Source organism: Pongo pygmaeus, chromosome 14, assembly GCF_028885625.2.
Source record: "Pongo pygmaeus isolate AG05252 chromosome 14, NHGRI_mPonPyg2-v2.0_pri, whole genome shotgun sequence".
Lineage (NCBI taxonomy): Eukaryota > Metazoa > Chordata > Mammalia > Primates > Hominidae > Pongo > Pongo pygmaeus.
Window position 1 is genome coordinate 60,832,474 of NC_072387.2, and position 18,056 is coordinate 60,850,529.

Below are 18,056 nucleotides of genomic sequence, written 5' to 3' on the forward strand. Positions count from 1 at the left end.
CAGGAAAACCAAATTAAAATCACAAAGAGATATCCTCATACCTGTTAGGATGGTGATTAACAAAAAGACAAAAGAAGAGTTGGTGAGGATGTAGAGAAAAGAGAACCCTCTTGTACACTGTTGATGTGAGTGTAAATTAGTAGTTATTAAGGAAAACAGCATAGGGACTCCTCAAAAAACTAAAAATAGAAAAATAGAACTACCATATGATTTGGAGATTCCACTTCTGGGTATATGTCCAAAGAAAATGAAATCTGCACTCCCATGTTCACTGCAGCATTATTCATAATAGCCAAGCTATGGAGTCAATCTAAATGTCATCAATGGAAGAACGGGTAAAGAATACCAGGTATATATAAACAAGAACACACTATTTGGCCTTAGAGGATATCCTGTCCCTTGAGATAATAAGGATGAGCCTGGAGAACGTTATGCTAAGTGAAAGGAGCCAGGCATAGAAAGACAAATATTGGATGTCTCACTTATTTGTGGACTCTAAAAATGTCAACTTCATAGAAGCAGAGAGTAGAATGGTGGTTACCAGGGGCTGGGGGGGGAACAAAAAGGAGGGATTGTGGAGATGTCGGTTAAAGGATGCAAAATTTCAGTTAGACAGGAAGAATAAATTCAGGAAATTTATTGCACAACATGGTGACCATAGTTAATAATAATCTAGACTTGAAAATTACTGACAGAGTACAATTTAAATGTTCTCACCACAAAAAAGTAAAAAGTATGTGGAGTAATGCATATGTTAATTAGGTTGATTTAGCCATTTTACAATGTTTACATATATCAAAACATCATGTTCTATACCATGAATATACTGATTTTTATTTGTTAATTTAAAAATAAAAAGGAGCAGCCTTAAATAAAACTACTCTGACACTCCAAAATTAAAGACTTTGTATTTTGAGAGATATAAACTGGCAAACCAAAAATAAAGATATCCAAATAGAAAAACAAGAGAAAATACGCTCAACCCTCCTTAGTTCTTTTTTCCCACTTTCTTCCCTTCCTTATCCTCTCCCTATCTCCTACTCTTCCTCCTCTCCTCTTTCCTTTCTCCTTCCCTTCTTTCAGTCTTACAGCTAATACTTTTAAATGCTAACAATTACTAATACTTATTAATAGTAACAGGTATCTTGTTCTTGTGCTTTACATATACTTACACGTCTTTAGAACGGGAGGAATAAAAAGGAAAATGTTATTACCTTTGCCTCCTTTACAGTGAATCACTACGATGTTTTCAGAATCTTGAGCCATCCACTCCAATACTTCCTTGGAGAATGCTACCATCTCCCTGATTTCAAGGTTAGGATTTTTAGTTGAGTTAAAATATTTTCAAAAAATCAAGCCCAATAGATTTAGCCCCCTTCTGATAGTCAACTTAGCATAAAACTTACCGTAGAGTGGGGACATTATGATCATCAATCATGATTCTACTGACCCTATTATGGAAGTGCTTAGGATCATAAGCTCTTTCACCTAAAATAAATAATATGTATGTCATATCTCTATATATAATAACATAGTAAATGATGAAGTTATGAGTAACAGAAAATATCTTATTAGAAATTCCCTATCCATCCTCAAAAGGAGCTTTCCAAGTTGCTTCTGCTGCTCTAAAATAAACTTAAGGGTCTCCAAAACATAAGGATACTAGTGGATTATCCATCTCATGTCACCTAAACTCAACTTATTTTTGTTTAATAGGTGTAATTTTTAACTTCTAGCAGACTATCATTATATTATTGCAGGGTAGTTAGAAACCACGCAAGAGGCAAATGTAGCTGGCCAAAATGATTGCCCCCTGTCTATGGCGTATACAGGTAGAGAAAAAAATCAAGACAGAGTGGCAAGCTGGGTTGCAACCTATTTTCTAAAGAGTTTGCTTTTATCCCATCTAGGGCCCTGCTCTCATCACAACCCACTGCTAATGGGTCAGAGGACTCATTTGTTAAATTGTCTATGTCCTCATAACACAATCTGGCAGGAAAAACAGACAGATTTTCCTAAACCTAATATCACTAGAACAGATCTTCCCTAAAATGGTTTGCCTCCACTCCAGCCTCATTGGTCCTGCCAGAGCTGCCTCCTTCATAGGGTACTTTGTGCTCCTAGGCTAACTCCTTCTACCAGATGGGGCCAGTTCAAGATGGGATTTTAAATTCCTTCCTCCCCACCACCAAATACTTATGATTAAATGCAATGTAAAAAACAAAATCATCTTCTTACACTCAGTAATCTGTTTTCTATCTACAGTAGCAAAATACAGAGTAAGGTACATACTGCATAGATTGTAGACTCGATAGTGGTTTGGATGTTTTTTGTCTAGAAACTGTATGACTTCCTAAAAAAAAGAAACACATATTTTACATATTCACATGGCACCAACACAAGCCATTTCCACGAGGAACCTAAAATGGTTATTACTTTCTATTACTTTGTCTCTCACTAGCATCTTCTAGGGGAGACTCAGGGAATGCAAGCCTATGCCAATTTCAAATTCTAATCCACTGTGGTTTTTCAAATAGTCCACAAAGTGTGTTTGATTACTCAGATTAGCCTCTATTGTAAATACACACTGTTTAAAGCTATCAGAAAAGTAAATTAGATGGTTAACTAACTTTAAGTAAATTTGTTCCAAATCATAATTCACAGTTAATGTGGTTCTTATTTAAATCTAATTCATATTGTTTATTTAATTTTGACTAGGTATGTCTTTTAGATACTGATTTGAATATTACATTCTACCTAAGCACTATGTAAACAAATAAATGCAAAAAGTATACACTATGATTGTGTGTGTATGCGTGATAGAAAAAGATAAACATATTATATCAATTGATAAATAACTGGTAACAATACGGAAACTTTTTTGGCTCACCCGTTCTCTTAATTTTTTAATGAAGATATATATGTACTGGTAAGTGTGTGTGTGTGTGTATATATATATATATACATATTTCAATGAAAATAGTAAGTATTATTTGAAATATAATTAATATCACTATACGAATCCAACAATTTTTTCAGGAAATATATCTTTCTGAAACATACACACATATGTATATATCTCTGTGCAACAACAATAGTGACACAATTTCAAAAACTGATTAGTATGGTACCGTCAGAACAATGTTTACTGGCTTAATATTGAGAACACTAAAATTAAGGTATCAAAGTCATCCATTTATTAAATTGGTTATCTATGTTAGGAGGAAATAATACGTCAAAAAGATGAACACTCTGAATCTGCATAGTGGCAGAGGGGAAGGATAAAACATTTCATATACTTTAGAATTCATGAAATTTCTTGCATAAAATCCATATACGTTTAGAAATCACATATTAAAAACTACAAATATCTATGAGAAATTTAAGTGAATTTTAATCAATTCTTTGGATGAGGAAGAATTAAAAGTGTTGAATCAATGGAAGATCTATAGCCTTAGGTTTAACTTCATAAAATTCGGAAATTTCTGTTGAAAAATGTTATAATGAACAACAGGGGAAAATATTTTTTCAGAAAAATGCACTGTTGGGGACTATGTCTAGGATAATAAATTAATAATTCATTAACAACAACTTAAATATTACTCCCTCACCTTATAGATAAATGGGCCAAGGACATAAACAATCCATAAAAGAGAAAATCAAACTGATTAACAACCTACATAAATATTCAGTGTCGCCAATAAAGAAGTCAAAACAACAGTGACATGACATTTGCACCCATGAAATTAGCCCTTTCCCTTTTAATGAGAAAATCCAATGCTGGCAAAATAAGGCATGACATTAAAAACTCTGATTTATTTTGATACAATAATACAATTGCTCTTGGATTTGGCAATATATATTAAGAACCCTAAAAATATTCATTCTCTTCAACTAGGTAATTTCACTCCTAACAATCTGTACAGAAAAAGCCTTATGCTCAAAGATATTTGTTGTTGTATTATTGATAATAGTGACACTTAAATGTCCAATATTAGAGGTTAATCATAGCACTAATGAAATATCATGCAACCATTAGAATACTGTCCTGTTCTTCATTCTCTCAACCAGTAAATATCTCACTGCAGTAATTTATGTGCAGGCTTCTTTAGCATACATATATAGAAAAACAGTTGGCCGGGCGTGGTGGCTCATGTCTGTAATCCCAGCACTTTGGAAGGCCGAGGCAGGTGGATCACGAGGTCAGGAGTTCAAGACCAGCCTGGCCAAGATGGTGAAACCCCGTCTCTACTAAAAATACAAAAATTAGCCAGGCACTATGGCAGGTGCCTGTAATCCCAGCTACTTGGGAGGCTGAGGCAGGAGAATCGCTTGAAGCCGGGAGGTAGAGGTTGCAGTGAGCTGAGATTGCGTCACCGCACTCTAGCCTGGGTGACAGAGCAAGACCCCAACTCAAAAAAAAAAAAAAAAAAAAAGAAAACAAAAACAGGCAATATTTGCTTTTTCGTGGGAAGACAAATATACCTGGAGGGTTAAACCTTAGGGATTCTCTGAATCCCCTTCCTAGTTCTCTCAACATCTAAAAATTTATATGTATATATATACACACATATATATATATACTTTTTATAATTATATATGTATATATACTTTTTATAATTATATATGTGTATATATACTTTTTATAATTATATGTGTATATATATATAGACACAATATACTGATGATTTACTGCTGTGTTTCCTGATCTAAGTAGTTTACTAAAGGCTCCAAATACCTCTTATTCAAAGTAGGTGAAAAGGGACATAAAGAATCTAGAGAAAAGGTGAACTCTGCCAAGAATCTACATTTTTCTGGTCACAAGCTGTCACCAGATGGACAGTTTCTGTTTTCAACCAGAATAAAGAGCATTCAATTCTACCAAGAACAGAAATCAAAAGACGGCTAAGAAGATTTTAGGACTATAGGTAATTGTATATCTGATTCTTCTCATAGCTCAGCCTTTGCATGGGCTTACTAAGTTTATACTTTCTGATGCAACTTCCTTGTGATGCAAAAGTAGAAAATGCTACTCTGTGAAAGCCTTCTTGCAACAACCTCCACCTTCGGTTTTCCTAAATCTGCTCAACTCTTCTCTCTGCCTATCTTAGTACATTCCTTGATTTGGAGGCAAAGGTACACCCTCTGTTACCTGCATGAGGTGGTAGCAGTGGCCAAACTTCTTGATGCTTCCACCACAGTGCTTGTTTGTCCACTAACTCTATGGGTCCAACATCTCTAAAGTTTTTGCTACTTCAAGGCAGCATCTGACATTTCTCCACTAGTAAATTTACCACTTATGAAATTGTAAGGTCTGCTTTGCATATTCAATGTTGTTCAAAATGTAACCCTGCAAATTTATTCTCTTTTAAGAATAAAGAGGAATCACAAGACTGTTTAGCATCCTCTCAGAAGTTAAGTATACCTGGATTTGAATCATGTACCTTTGAGTCAACCTTGATTTAATATACATCGTGAATGGTTCTCAAAAATGACAAAGGCATTCCAAGTGCAGGATATGCTGTTGTCATTGAACATGCAATGACTGAAGTGCTCCATGGCCTAATTCTCGGCCTGTCCAGGTAGCTGAACTAGTAGCTTAGATTTGGGGCTGCGCTCTGGCAAAGATGAAAGACTAAATATTAATATGGACAGTAGATTTACTTTTTGGGTGGCTCATGATTTGTGGCATTTATTAAAACACATGATTTATTACCTCCTTTTTGGATACTCTGATTAAAAATGGTAAAGAAATCAGTGACTTATTAGTACTTTTGTCAATGCCCTAAGGAGATAACAGTTTAATAACGGATAGAAACCAATAGTCTAGCGATCACCCCACAAGGAAATAGTAATGTCTTTGTTTTGATTTATATGTTAAGTGAAGTTTTTGGCTGTTAAAAACACCCCAGCTAATATTAAGTCTTGCCAAGTTGATATTAGGCACCACCAAAACTACTAAAAGAAAATTGGCTCAATTTAGACATGGCATAATTAACTCACAGTTATTAGCTCAACCGGCTTTAAAAAACAATATTAGCAATCAAGAGATGCTTTACCCATAAAGATGGAATTTGGAATTTGGGGATCGCTGCCCTCAAGTGGCATGACCCATCCAATGGACCCTGGTCACATTACTCCATGGCTGTTCCCATTATGGGAGAGGAAAAGTAATTCCACCTCAAATAAATAGTTTGAAACAATTTTCAAAATTGGCCAAGGGTGTGGTCGAATCATGTCTTAGCTGGGAGTAGCATAACCTGGGTGAGATGTGGGTCAGATCCTTCTCTTCAAGGTCTTTGGGTATTTACAAATGCATTTTTATACAACTGCTGAAGCCTAAGGCTGCCTCCTCTTACCATTTCTATTCAATATTACAGTGAAAGTCATAGATAATTCAATAAGGAAAGAAAAAAGTATAAAAACTGGGAAGAAAGTAGTAACTTTATGATTGTATACATAAAATCCCAGGGAATCTACACATTAATTATTAAAATGAATGTGTGAATTTATGAAGGATGCCAGATATAAAGTTAATATACAAGGCCAAGTGTGGTGGCTCACACCTATTACTAATTCCAGCACTTTGGGAGGCTCAGGTGGGAAGATTGCTTGAACACAGGAGTTTGAGACCAGCCTGGGCCATTGAGACTCCCTGTCTACAAAAATTCATTAAAAAAAAATTAGCCAAGTGTGGTGGTGCCTGCTTGTAGTCCCAGCTACATGGGAGACCAAGGTGGGTGAATTGCATGAGCCCAGGTGCCACTGCACTCCAGCCTGCGGTGACAGAGCAAGGCCCTGTCTAAAACAAACAAAGAAATAGAAAAACATTCCATGCTCATGGATAGGAAGAATCAATATTGTGAAAATGGCCATACTGCCCAAAGTAATTCATAGATTCAATGCTATTCCCATCAAGCTACCACTGACTTTTCTCACAGAACTAGAAAAAACTACTTTAAATTTCATATGGAACCAAAAAGAGCTCGTATAGCCAAGACAATCCTAAACAAAAAGAACAAAGCTTGAAGGCATCACACTACCTGACTTCAAACTATACTAAAAGGCTACAGTAACCAAAACAGCATGGTACTAGTGCCAAAACAGATATATAGACCAATGGAACAGAACAGATACCTCAGAAATAACACTACACATCTACAACCATCTGATCTTCGACAAACCTGACCAAAACAAGCAATGGGGAAAGGATTCCCTATTTAATCAATGGTACTGGGGAAACTGGCTAGCCATATGCAGAAAACTGGACCGCTTCCTTACACCTTATACAAAAATTAACTCAAGATGGATTAAAAACTTAAACATATAACCTAAAACTATAAAAACCCTAGAAAAAAATCTAGGCAATACCATTAAGGACATAGGCATGGGCAAAGACTTCATGACTAAAACACCAAAAGCAATTGCAACGACAGCCAAAATTGACAAATGGGATTGAATTAAACTAAAGAGCTTCTGCTCAGCAAAAGAAACTATCATCAGAGTGAACATGCAACCTACAGAATGGGAGAAAATTTTTGCAATCTACCCATCTGACAAAGGGCTAATATCCAAAATCTACAAATAACTTAAACAAATTACAAGAAGAAAACAACCCCACCAAAAAGTGGGTGAAGGACATGAACAGACACTTCTCAAAAGAAGACATTTATGCGGCCAACAAACATACAAAAAAAAAGCTCATCATCACTGGTCATTACAGAAATGCAAATCAAAACCACAGTGAAATACCATCTCACATTAGTTAGAATGGCGATCATTAAAAAGTCTGGAAACAACAGATGCTGGAGAGGATGTGGAGAAACAGCAACACTTTTACACTGCTGGCGGGAGTGTAAATTAGTTTAACCATTGTGGAAGACAGTGTGGTGATTCCTCAAGGATCTAGAACCAGAAATACCATTTGACCCAGCCATCCCATTACTGAGTATATACCCAAAGGATTATAAATCATTCTACTATAAAGACACATGCACACATATGTTCACAGCGGCACTATTTACAATAGCAAAGACTTGGAACCAACCCAAATGCCCATCAATGATAGACTGGATAAAGAACATGTGGCACATATATACACCATGGAATACTGTGCAGCCATAAAAAGGAATGAGTTCATGCCCTTTGCAGGGACATGAATGAAGCTGAAACCATCATCCTCAGCAAACTAACACAGGAACAGAAAACCAAATACCACATGTTCTCACTCATAAGTGGAAGCTGAATAATGAGAATGGACACAGGGAGGGGAAAGAGGCCTGTCCGGGGTTGGGGGAAAGGGGAAAGAGAGCATTAGGACAAACACCTAATGCATGCAGAACTTAAAACCTAGATGATGGGTTGACAGCTGCCGTAAACCACCATGGCACATGTATACCTATGTAACAAACCTGCACGTTCAGCACATGTCTCCCAGAACTTAAAATTTAAAAACAAAAGTCAATATACAAAAATTAATTATGTTCCTATATACCAATAGCAAATAATCAGAAAATGAAGATATTCAAATATCATTTAAAACAGCATAAAAACTTATCAAATGCCTAGAAATAAAACTAACAAAAGATGTGTAGGGCGGGAACGGTGGCTCGCGCCTGTAATCCCAGCACTTTGGGAGGCTGAGGTGGGCGGATCATGAGGTCAGGAGATCGAGACCATCCTGGCTAACATGTGAAATCCCGTCTCTACTAAAAATACAAAAAAACAAAATTAGCCGGGCATAGTGGTGGGCGCCTATGGTCCCAGCTACTCGGGAGGTTGAGGCAAGAGAATGGCGCAAACCCGGGAGGCAGAGCTTGCAGTGAGTGGAGATCGCACCATCACACTCTAGCCTGGGCGACAGAGCGAGACTTTGTCTCAAAAAAAACTAAAAATTAAAAAAAAAAAAAAAGATGTGTAAAACTTGTACACTGCAAACACTGCAAAAAGAAGTCAAAGAAGACATAAGTAGAGAGATATATTATGTTCTTGAGTTGGAAATCTCAATATTTTTACATGTCAATTCTCCCTAAATTAAGCAGTGTAGTGAATGCCCAAGTCAAAATACTAGCAAGGTTTGTGTGTGTGTGTGTGTGTGTAAATTGCCAAGAAGATTCTAAAATGTATATGGAAATTCAAAAAATCTAGAAGAGCCAAGATAGTTTTTAAACAAAGAAGTACAAAGTTGGGGGACTTAGACAAAAGTTTTCAAAACTCACTATAAAGCCATAATATTTAAAACTGTGGTCTGGACTTAAGTATAGACAAGTCATAATAAAAGGAGAAAAAGCTGAGAAACAAACCTATACATATATGTTCACCTGATTTGCAATAAACACACCTCTGCAATTCATTGGGGAAGTTATGCTCTTCACAGTAAATGGTACAGGAGGCATTGATAGCTATATGAAAAACATGAATCTTGATATTTTATATCTTTACAACAATTAATTGGAGATCAGTTATAGACCAATACATTGATAGAGGTGTTGGTTACTTGCATATATACTTACGTGTAGTATCAAGATATATACTTGATTAGTGCAACTTACCATCTATGTTATACCTCAATAAAATGTGATTATTTATTTTAGGTTCAGGGGTACATGTGCAGGATGCGCAGGTTTGTTACATAGGTAAACATGTGCCATGGTGGTTTGCTACACAGATCATCTCATCCCTATGTATTAAGCCCAGCATCCATTAGCTATTCTTCCTGAGGCTCTCCCTCTCCCATCCCCTCCTTCCTGACAGGCCCCAGTGTGCGTTGTTCCCCACCATGTGTCCGTGTGTTCTCATTATTCAGTTCCCATTTATGAGTGAGAACATGCAGTGTTTGGTTTTCAGCTCCTGTGTTAGTTTGCTGAGGATAACAGCTTCCAGTTCCATCCATGTCTCTGCAAAGGATGTTATCTTCTTCATTTTTATGGCTGCACAGTATTCCATGGTGTTTATGTACCACGTTTTCTTTATCCGATCCATCACTGATGGGCATTTAACTTGATTCCATGTCTTTGCTATTGTGAATACTGCTGCAGTGAACATACATGTGCATGTATCTTTGTAAGACAGTGATTTATATTCCTTTGGGTCTATACTCGGTAATGGGATTGCTGGGTCAAATGCTATTTCTGCCTCTATGTCTTTGAGGAATTGCCACACCGTCTTCTACATGGTTGAACTAATTAACACACCCACTAACCATGTAAAAAGCATTCCTTTTTCTCTGCAACCTTGCCAGCATCTGTTATTTTTGGACTTTTTAATAATACCCATTCTGACTGGCATGAGGTGGTATCTCATTGTGGTTTTGTTTGCATTTCTTTAGTGGTCGGTGATGTTGAGCTTTTTTTTTTTTTCATATTTTTGTTGACTGTATGTATGTCTTCTTTTGAGAAGTGTCTGTTCATATCCTTTGCCCACTTTTTAATGGGGTTGTGTGTTTTTTTTTCTTGTAAATTTGTTTAAGTTCCTCATAGAATCTGAATATCAGACCTTTGTCGGACAGATAGATGGTACAAATTTTCTCCCACTCTGTAGCTCTTTAGTTTAATTAGATCCCATTTGTCAATTTTTGCATTTGTTGCAATTGCTTTTAGCATTTCGATCATGAAATCTTTGCCCATGCCTATTTTCTGAATGGTATGGCCTAGATTTTCTTCTGGAGTTTTTATACTTTGGTGATTTTACATTTAAGTTTTTAATCCATCTGGAGTTAATTTTTGGATATGGTGTAAGGAAGAAGTCCAGTTTCAATTTTCTATATATGGCTAGCCAGCACTCCAGCACCATTTATTAAATAGGGAGTCCTTTTCCCATTGCTTGTTTTTGTCAAATTTGTTAAAGATCAAATGGTTATTGGTGTGAGGTCTTATTTCTGAGTTTTCTATTCTGTTCCATTGGTCTATACATCTGTTCTTGTACTAGTATCATGCTGTTTTGGTTACTGTAGCCCTGTAGTATAGTATAGTTTGAAGTTGGGTAGCAGGATGCCTCTTGCTTTGTTCTTTTTGCTTGGGATTGTCTTGGGTATTTGGGCTCTTTTATTGTTCTATATGAATTGTCAGATAGTTTTTTTTAATTCTGTGAAGAATTTCAATAGCAGTTTAATGGGAATAGCACTGCATCTATAAATTGCTTTGGGCAATATGGCCATTTTCACGATATTGATTCTTCCCATCCATGAGCATGGGAAGTTTTTCCATTTTTTGTGTGTGTCTTCTCTGATTTCTTTGAGCAGTTGTTGTTTTCTCTGTGTTTGTTTTTCCTTTAACAGGCCACTCTACCATAGTGCTTCTGCAGTTTGCTGGGGGTCCATTCAAGACCCTAGTCGCCTGACTTTCTCCCGTGTACCTAGAGGTATTACTAGTGAAGGCTGTGAAATAGCAAAGATGGCAGCCAGCTCCTTCCTTTGGAAGCTCCATCCCAGGGGGATACTGACCTGTAGCAACTCTACATACACCTGTAGGAAGTAGCTGGAGACCCCCATGGGGAGTTCTTACCCACTCAGGAGACATGGGATCAGGGACCCATCCAAAGAAGCAGTCTGGCTGCTTTTTTGGTAGACCAGGTGTGCTGCATTGTAGGGAACACTTCCTCCTCCTGACCACCTGTATTTTCCATAGCTGGCAGGCAGGAGTGGCTGAGTCTATGAACTGCAGTGATGCTGGCTGCCCCTCTCCACCTCCCAGGGAACTCAGACCCATCTGAGGTGGAATCCAACCTGCTGCTCTTGGTTGGCTAGGATTCCAAGCCGATGGGTCTTAACTTGTGAGGTACCGTGGAAGTGGAGCCCACAGAATGACACTGCTTGGCTCCCTGGATTCAGCCCCTTTCCAAAATATATGGACAGATTTCCCACCTTGCTGAGGATCTCGGGGCCAGAGTACGTAAAACGCCTGGGTTTCTGTGTGTACCTGAGCAGCTGATCTGCTGAGACTCCACACAGTTCTGTGTGTCAGACACAAAGCCCTGGTGGCATGGGCTTACAAGGGGATCCCCTGATCCACGGGTTGCAAAGATCAATAGGAGAAGCACTGTTTCCTGAGCAGGATTGGACAATCACTCACTGCTTCCCTTGGCTGGGAGTGGGGGTTCCTTTGGCTCCATGCTGCTCTCGGCTGGGCCATCACACCCTCTCTCCACTTTTCTTCATTCTCCATGGGGCGAACTGTTCTTAGTCAGTCCCAATGGGAGAACCTGGATATCTCAGTTGAAGGAGCTGAATTCACCTGCCCTTTTTCATTCCTCTCTGTGAGTGCTGGGGAGTGCAGCTGCTTTTAATCGGCCATTTTGCATCACTCTAAACATTTCTTTTTTAGCCATAGTTCTTAATTCCCATAGCCCTTGGTTTATCATTAGTTTCTTAATAAAATAACCTGTCCACATTCTCCAGCCATGGGATGATGATTCAGGCTGGGGATCCAGGCCATTTTCTGAAAAGCTGCTGAACTTGAGACCCTGTCCTGTTCGAACCTGAGCTAATACGCTTCTGAGAGGTACTCCTTCCACCTCTCGGCAACCGATGCCAGCCTTTGATAATTGTAGTTTTTATTGAGGTATAGGAAGTATTGTAAATTACATAAAATTAAAAATGACTTTCCGTTGGCATTTCACAGTAAACAGCATTATACGTTTGAAATTAGTTTAGTCATCCATGGAGCCTAAAGCAGTATGCCACCATTATAATTTAGGATCTCAGAGGGATGCGGTGACTCAAGCCTGTAATCCCGGTACTTTGGGAGGCCAAGGCAGGTGGATCACGAGGTCAGGAGATCGAGACCATCCTGGCTAACACGGTGAAACCCCATCTCTACTAAAAAAAAAAAAAAAAAATTAGCCAGGCGTGGTGGCAGGCGCCTGTAGTCCCAGATACTCAGGAGGCTGAGGCAGGAGAATGGCGTGAACCCAGGAAGCAGAGGTTGCAGTGAGCCGAGACTGCGCCACTGCACTCCAGCCTGGGCAACAGAATGAGACTCTGTCTCAAAAAAAAAAAAAAGCAACAGCCATGATTCTTTACAATTCCTTCCACCAGGAGTTGGAGTCTATTTTCTACTCTGAATCCAGAGTCATAGTATAATTTGCATTGTCCCACAAAATCGGGTAGAAGTAATATTATACTAATTTTGAGCCTGGGCCTTAAGAGGATTTATATTGTTTTGCCTTCCGCTCCTGGTACTCTTGCCACTGCCATCATGTGAACAGGCCTGAAGTAGCCTACTAGAGAATGAGAGACCACATGGGACCATTCAGCCAAGTCATGTGATTTTCTTTTCTTTGATTAAAATAAAACTGCTTTTTTATGCTTTAAAAAAAATTTTAACTGACACATAATACTTGTTCATATTTACAAGGTAGAGAGTGATATCTCAATACCTGTGTACAATGTGTAATGATCAAATCAGGATAATCAGCATGTCCATCACCTCAAATATTTATCATTCTTTGTGGTGGGAACACTCAAGAGCCTTTCTTTTTAAAAATATGCAATAAATTATTGTTAACTGTAGTCACCCTCCACTGCTATAGAATACTAAAACGTATTCCTCTCTGTAAGCTGAAATCTGACATTTCTTTGATTTTCTGACTAGATGATCTGTCCAGTGCTATGAGTGGGGTGTTATGGGGTGTTAAAGACCCCAACTGTTACTAGATTGGAGTCTGTCTTTCCCTTTAGATCTAATCTTTGCCTTGTTTATCTGAGTGCTCTAGCGTTGGGTACATATATATTTGCAATTATTATATCCTGTTGCTAAATTGATCCTTTCATCATTATAAAATGTCTGTCTTTGTCCCCTCATACAGTTTGACTTAAAGTCTGTTCTATCTGATATACGTATGGCTACTCCTGCCCACTTTTGGTTTCTGTTTGCCTGGAATATCTTTTTCTATCCCTTCACTTTCAGTCTGCGTGTACCTTTACAGGTGAAGTTAGTTTCTTCTAGGCAGTATGTAGTTGGGTTTTTTGTTTGTTTGTTTGTTTTATCTTGGCAACCAACTCCATCTCTTTTAATTGGGAATTTGATCTGTTTACATTCAAGGTTACTATTAATAGATGAGGATTTATTCTGTCATTTTATTCATTTTTTTTGGTTGTTTTGTATATCCTTTGTTTTTTTCTTCCTCTTTTTTTTGTTTTTTGTTTTTTTTAATCTTTGTGGTTTGGTGGTTTTCTGTAGAGATAAAGTTTGATTTCTCTCTCTTTCTTATGTATCTGCTCTACCAGTGAGTTTTACAGTTTGGTGTTTTTCATGACGGTAGTCATCCTCTTGCTTTCATTTGTAGAATCCCCCTTAAGCATTCCTTGTAAGGCCAGTCTAGTGGTGATGAATTCCCTAAGGTTTTGCTTGTCTGGGAAATACTTTATTTCTCCCTCATTTCTAGAGGATAGTTCTGCTGGGTATAGTATTCTTAGTTTATAGTTTTTTTGTATTTTTTTCCTTTCAGTACTTTGACTATATCATCCCATTGTCTACTGACCTGTAAAGTTTCCACTGGGAAATCCACTGTTAAACTAAAGGAGTTTCCCTTACATGTGATTTGATGCTTTTTTCTTGCTGTTTTTAATATTTCCTTTTTTTTTTCTTTCCAGACAGTCCCACTCTGTTACCCAGGTTGAAGTGCAATGGTGTGATCTCAGCTCACTGCAACCTCCACCTCCTGGGTTTAAGCATTTCTCATGATTCAGCCTCCCAAGTAGCCAGAACTACAGGTGCACGCCACCACACCTAGCTAAGTTTTTTTTTCTATTATTAGTAGAGATGGGGTTTCTTCATGTTGGCCAGGCTGGTCTTGAACTCCTGGCCTTGTGATCCACCCACTTCAGCCTCCCAAAGTCCTGGGATTACAGGTGTGAGCCACTGCACCTGACCAATATTCCCTCTTTTTGACTTTTGAAAGTTTGACTATTATGCACCTCAGAGAAGACCATCTTGGGTTGATTCTATTTGAGAACCTTTGAGCTTCCTAGATTTCAGCCATATCTCTCCCATGTCTGTTTTTAAAGCTCTTGATTATATATATAATTTTTTTGGAAACAGGGTCCCTCCCTGCCAACCAGGTTGGAGTGCAGTGGCATGATCTCAGCTCACTGCAACCTCCACCTCCTGGGTTCATGCTATTCTCGTGCCTCAGCCTCCCGAGTAGCTGGGATTGCAGGCATGCACCACCACACCTGACTAAATTTTGTGTTTTTTTTAGATATGGGATTTTGCCATGTTAATCACTCTTGTCTTGAACTCCTGGCCTCAAGTGATCCACCTGCCTTGGCCTCCCAAAGTGCTGGGATAACAGGAGTGACCTACTGCATCTGGTCTCTTGATTATTTTTTATTTTATTCCTTAAATTCTTCAGCTCCAAGATCTCTGTTTGGTTTTTAATGACATCTATATCTTTGTTGAATTTCTCATAAGATGATAAATTGTTTTTCTAATTTCATTGATTTGTCTATCTGTATTCTCTTGTATCTCATAGAGTTTCCTCAAGATCATTATTTCAAATTCCTTCTTAGCCATTTGATATACTCTTAAAATTTAGGGTCTGTTAATGGGGAATTATTGTGTTTCTTTGGGGATGTGATGTTTCCTTGCTTTTTATGTTTCTTGTGGCCCTAAATTGATTTTTGCACATCTGGTGGAACAGGTGCCTCTTCCAATGTTATGGAGCTTTCACAGAGAAATATTTTTTCCAATACTTGTCTCCTAGTGTTCACTGAGTAGGGCGATTTGACTTTGGTTCTAGATGGGTGCGGTAATATAGTCTTCATGTGACTTCTTTGGCTGTAATCAGCATTTAGAGGTGTCTCTGAGTGCCTCAGTGGCCTAGATGGTGAGTGTTTGTGGAGACAGTGGTATGGCTTTTCTTGGGGTGGGAGCCATCAGTTGGATTCATTCCAAGGCCCTAGAGGTATGCATGCTAGGTGCAGTGGCTTTGCTAGTGGTGGGGTGGTGCCACCAGCAGGGTGGGCACCAGGCAGGCCAGTCCTCAGGCTCTTAGAAGTGCATGCAGCATGTGGCAGCTCTGCTGGTCAAGGGGGTGGGGCTGTTGGCAGCAGTGGGTGCCAGATGGGATGGGCCTTGAGGGGTGCATGGAGCATGCAGTGGCTCTGTCAGCTGAGGGCAGCCAAGTCATTTTAGACTAGCCAGTCCTCAGATGACTCAGTAGCTGCCCACAGATGCATGAATGAACTCAGCTGAGAGAGGCTATGCTCTCTGTGAGCACAGAATTGAACAGTTAAGCCCATCTCAAATTCACAAACCATAGTATCATGAGCCAAATAAATAGTTGCTGTCATAAGCCAGTAAGTTTGGGGGTGGTTTGTAACCACTGGGACAACTGTAACTGGTATCAATCCATTATGATTGTTTTTTTTTTTTTGTCTTTATTTTTTTATTTTTTATTTTTTATTTTATTATTATTATTATTATTATTATTATTATACTTTAGGTTTTATGGTACATGTGCACAATGTGCAGGTAAGTTACATATGTATACATGTGCCATGCTGGTGCGCTGCACCCACCAACTCGTCATCTAGCATTAGGTATATCTCCCAATGCTATCCCTCCCCACTCCCCCCACCCCACAACAGTCCCCAGAGTGTGATGTTCCCCTTCCTCTGTCCATGTGTTCTCATTGTTCAATTCCCACCTATGAGTGAGAATATGCGGTGTTTGGTTTTTTGTTCTTGCGATAGTTTACTGAGAATGATGATTTCCAATTTCATCCATGTCCCTACAAAGGACGTGAACTCATCATTTTTTATGGCTGCATAGTATTCCATGGTGTATATGTGCCACATTTTCTTAATCCAGTCTATCATTGTTGGACATTTGGGTTGGTTCCAAGTCTTTGCTATTGTGAATAATGCGGCAATAAACATACGTGTGCATGTGTCTTTATAGCAGCATGATTTATAGTCCTTTGGGTATATACCCAGTAATGGGATGGCTGGGTCGAATGGAATTTCTAGTTCTAGATCCCTGAGGAATCGCCACACTGACTTCCACAAGGGTTGAACTAGTTTACAGTCCCACCAACAGTGTAAAAGTGTTCCTATTTCTCCACATCCTCTCCAGCACCTGTTGTTTCCTGACTTTTTAATGATTGCCATCCTAACTGGTGTGAGATGGTATCTCATTGTGGTTTTGATTTGCATTTCTCTGATGGCCAGTGATGGTGAGCATTTTTTCATGTGTTTTTTGGCTGCATAAATGTCTTCTTTTGAGAAGTGTCTGTTCATGTCCTTCACCCACTTTTTGATGGGGTTGTTTGTTTTTTTCTTGTAAATTTGTTTGAGTTCATTGTAGATTCTGGATATTAGCCCTTTGTCAGATGAGTAGGTTGCGAAAATTTTCTCCCATTTTGTAGGTTGCCTGTTCACTCTGATGGTAGTTTCTTTTGCTGTGCAGAAGCTCTTGAGTTTAATTAGATCCCATTTGTCAATTTTGGCTTTTGTTGCCATTGCTTTTGGTGTTTTAGACATGAAGTCCTTGCCCATGCCTATGTCCTGAATGGTAATGCCTAGGTTTTCTTCTAGGGTTTTTATGGTTTTAGGTCTAACATTTAAGTCTTTAATCCATCTTGAATTGATTTTTGTATAAGGTGTAAGGAAGGGATCCAGTTTCAGCTTTCTACATATGGCTAGCCAGTTTTCCCAGCACCATTTCCCAGCACCATTTATTAAATAGGGAATCCTTTCCCCATTTCTTGTTTTTATCAGATTTGTCAAAGATCACATGGTTGCAGATGTGTGGTATTATTTCTGAGGGCTCTGCTCTGTTCCATATCTCTATGTCTATATCCCTGTTTTGGTACCAGTACCATGCTGTTTTGGTTACTGTAGCCTTGTAGTATAGTTTGAAGTCAGGTAGTGTGATGCCTCCAGCTTTGTTCTTTTGGCTTAGGATTGACTTGGCGATGCGGGCTCTTTTTTGGTTCCATATGAACTTTAAAGTAGTTTTTTCCAATTCTGTGAAGAAAGTCATTGGTAGCTTGATGGGGATGGCATTGAATCTGTAAATTACCTTGGGAAGGATGGCCATTTTCATGATATTGAT

General features: G+C 38.5%; 1 protein-coding gene across 1 annotated transcript in view; it reads right to left on the reverse strand.

Annotated features, from left to right (window-relative positions):
• LOC129011320 (phosphatidylinositol 3,4,5-trisphosphate 3-phosphatase TPTE2-like) overlaps positions 1-18,056 on the reverse strand; it is a 68,977-nt gene that overhangs the window by 37,333 nt on the left and 13,588 nt on the right. Inside the window, exons 6-8 of the mRNA XM_063650902.1 lie at positions 2,293-2,353; positions 1,407-1,488; positions 1,215-1,303 (exon numbers count right to left, since the gene is read on the reverse strand). Coding sequence (XP_063506972.1) covers positions 1,215-1,303; positions 1,407-1,488; positions 2,293-2,353 — 232 coding nt within the window. The remainder of the gene's footprint in view (positions 1-1,214; positions 1,304-1,406; positions 1,489-2,292; positions 2,354-18,056) is intronic.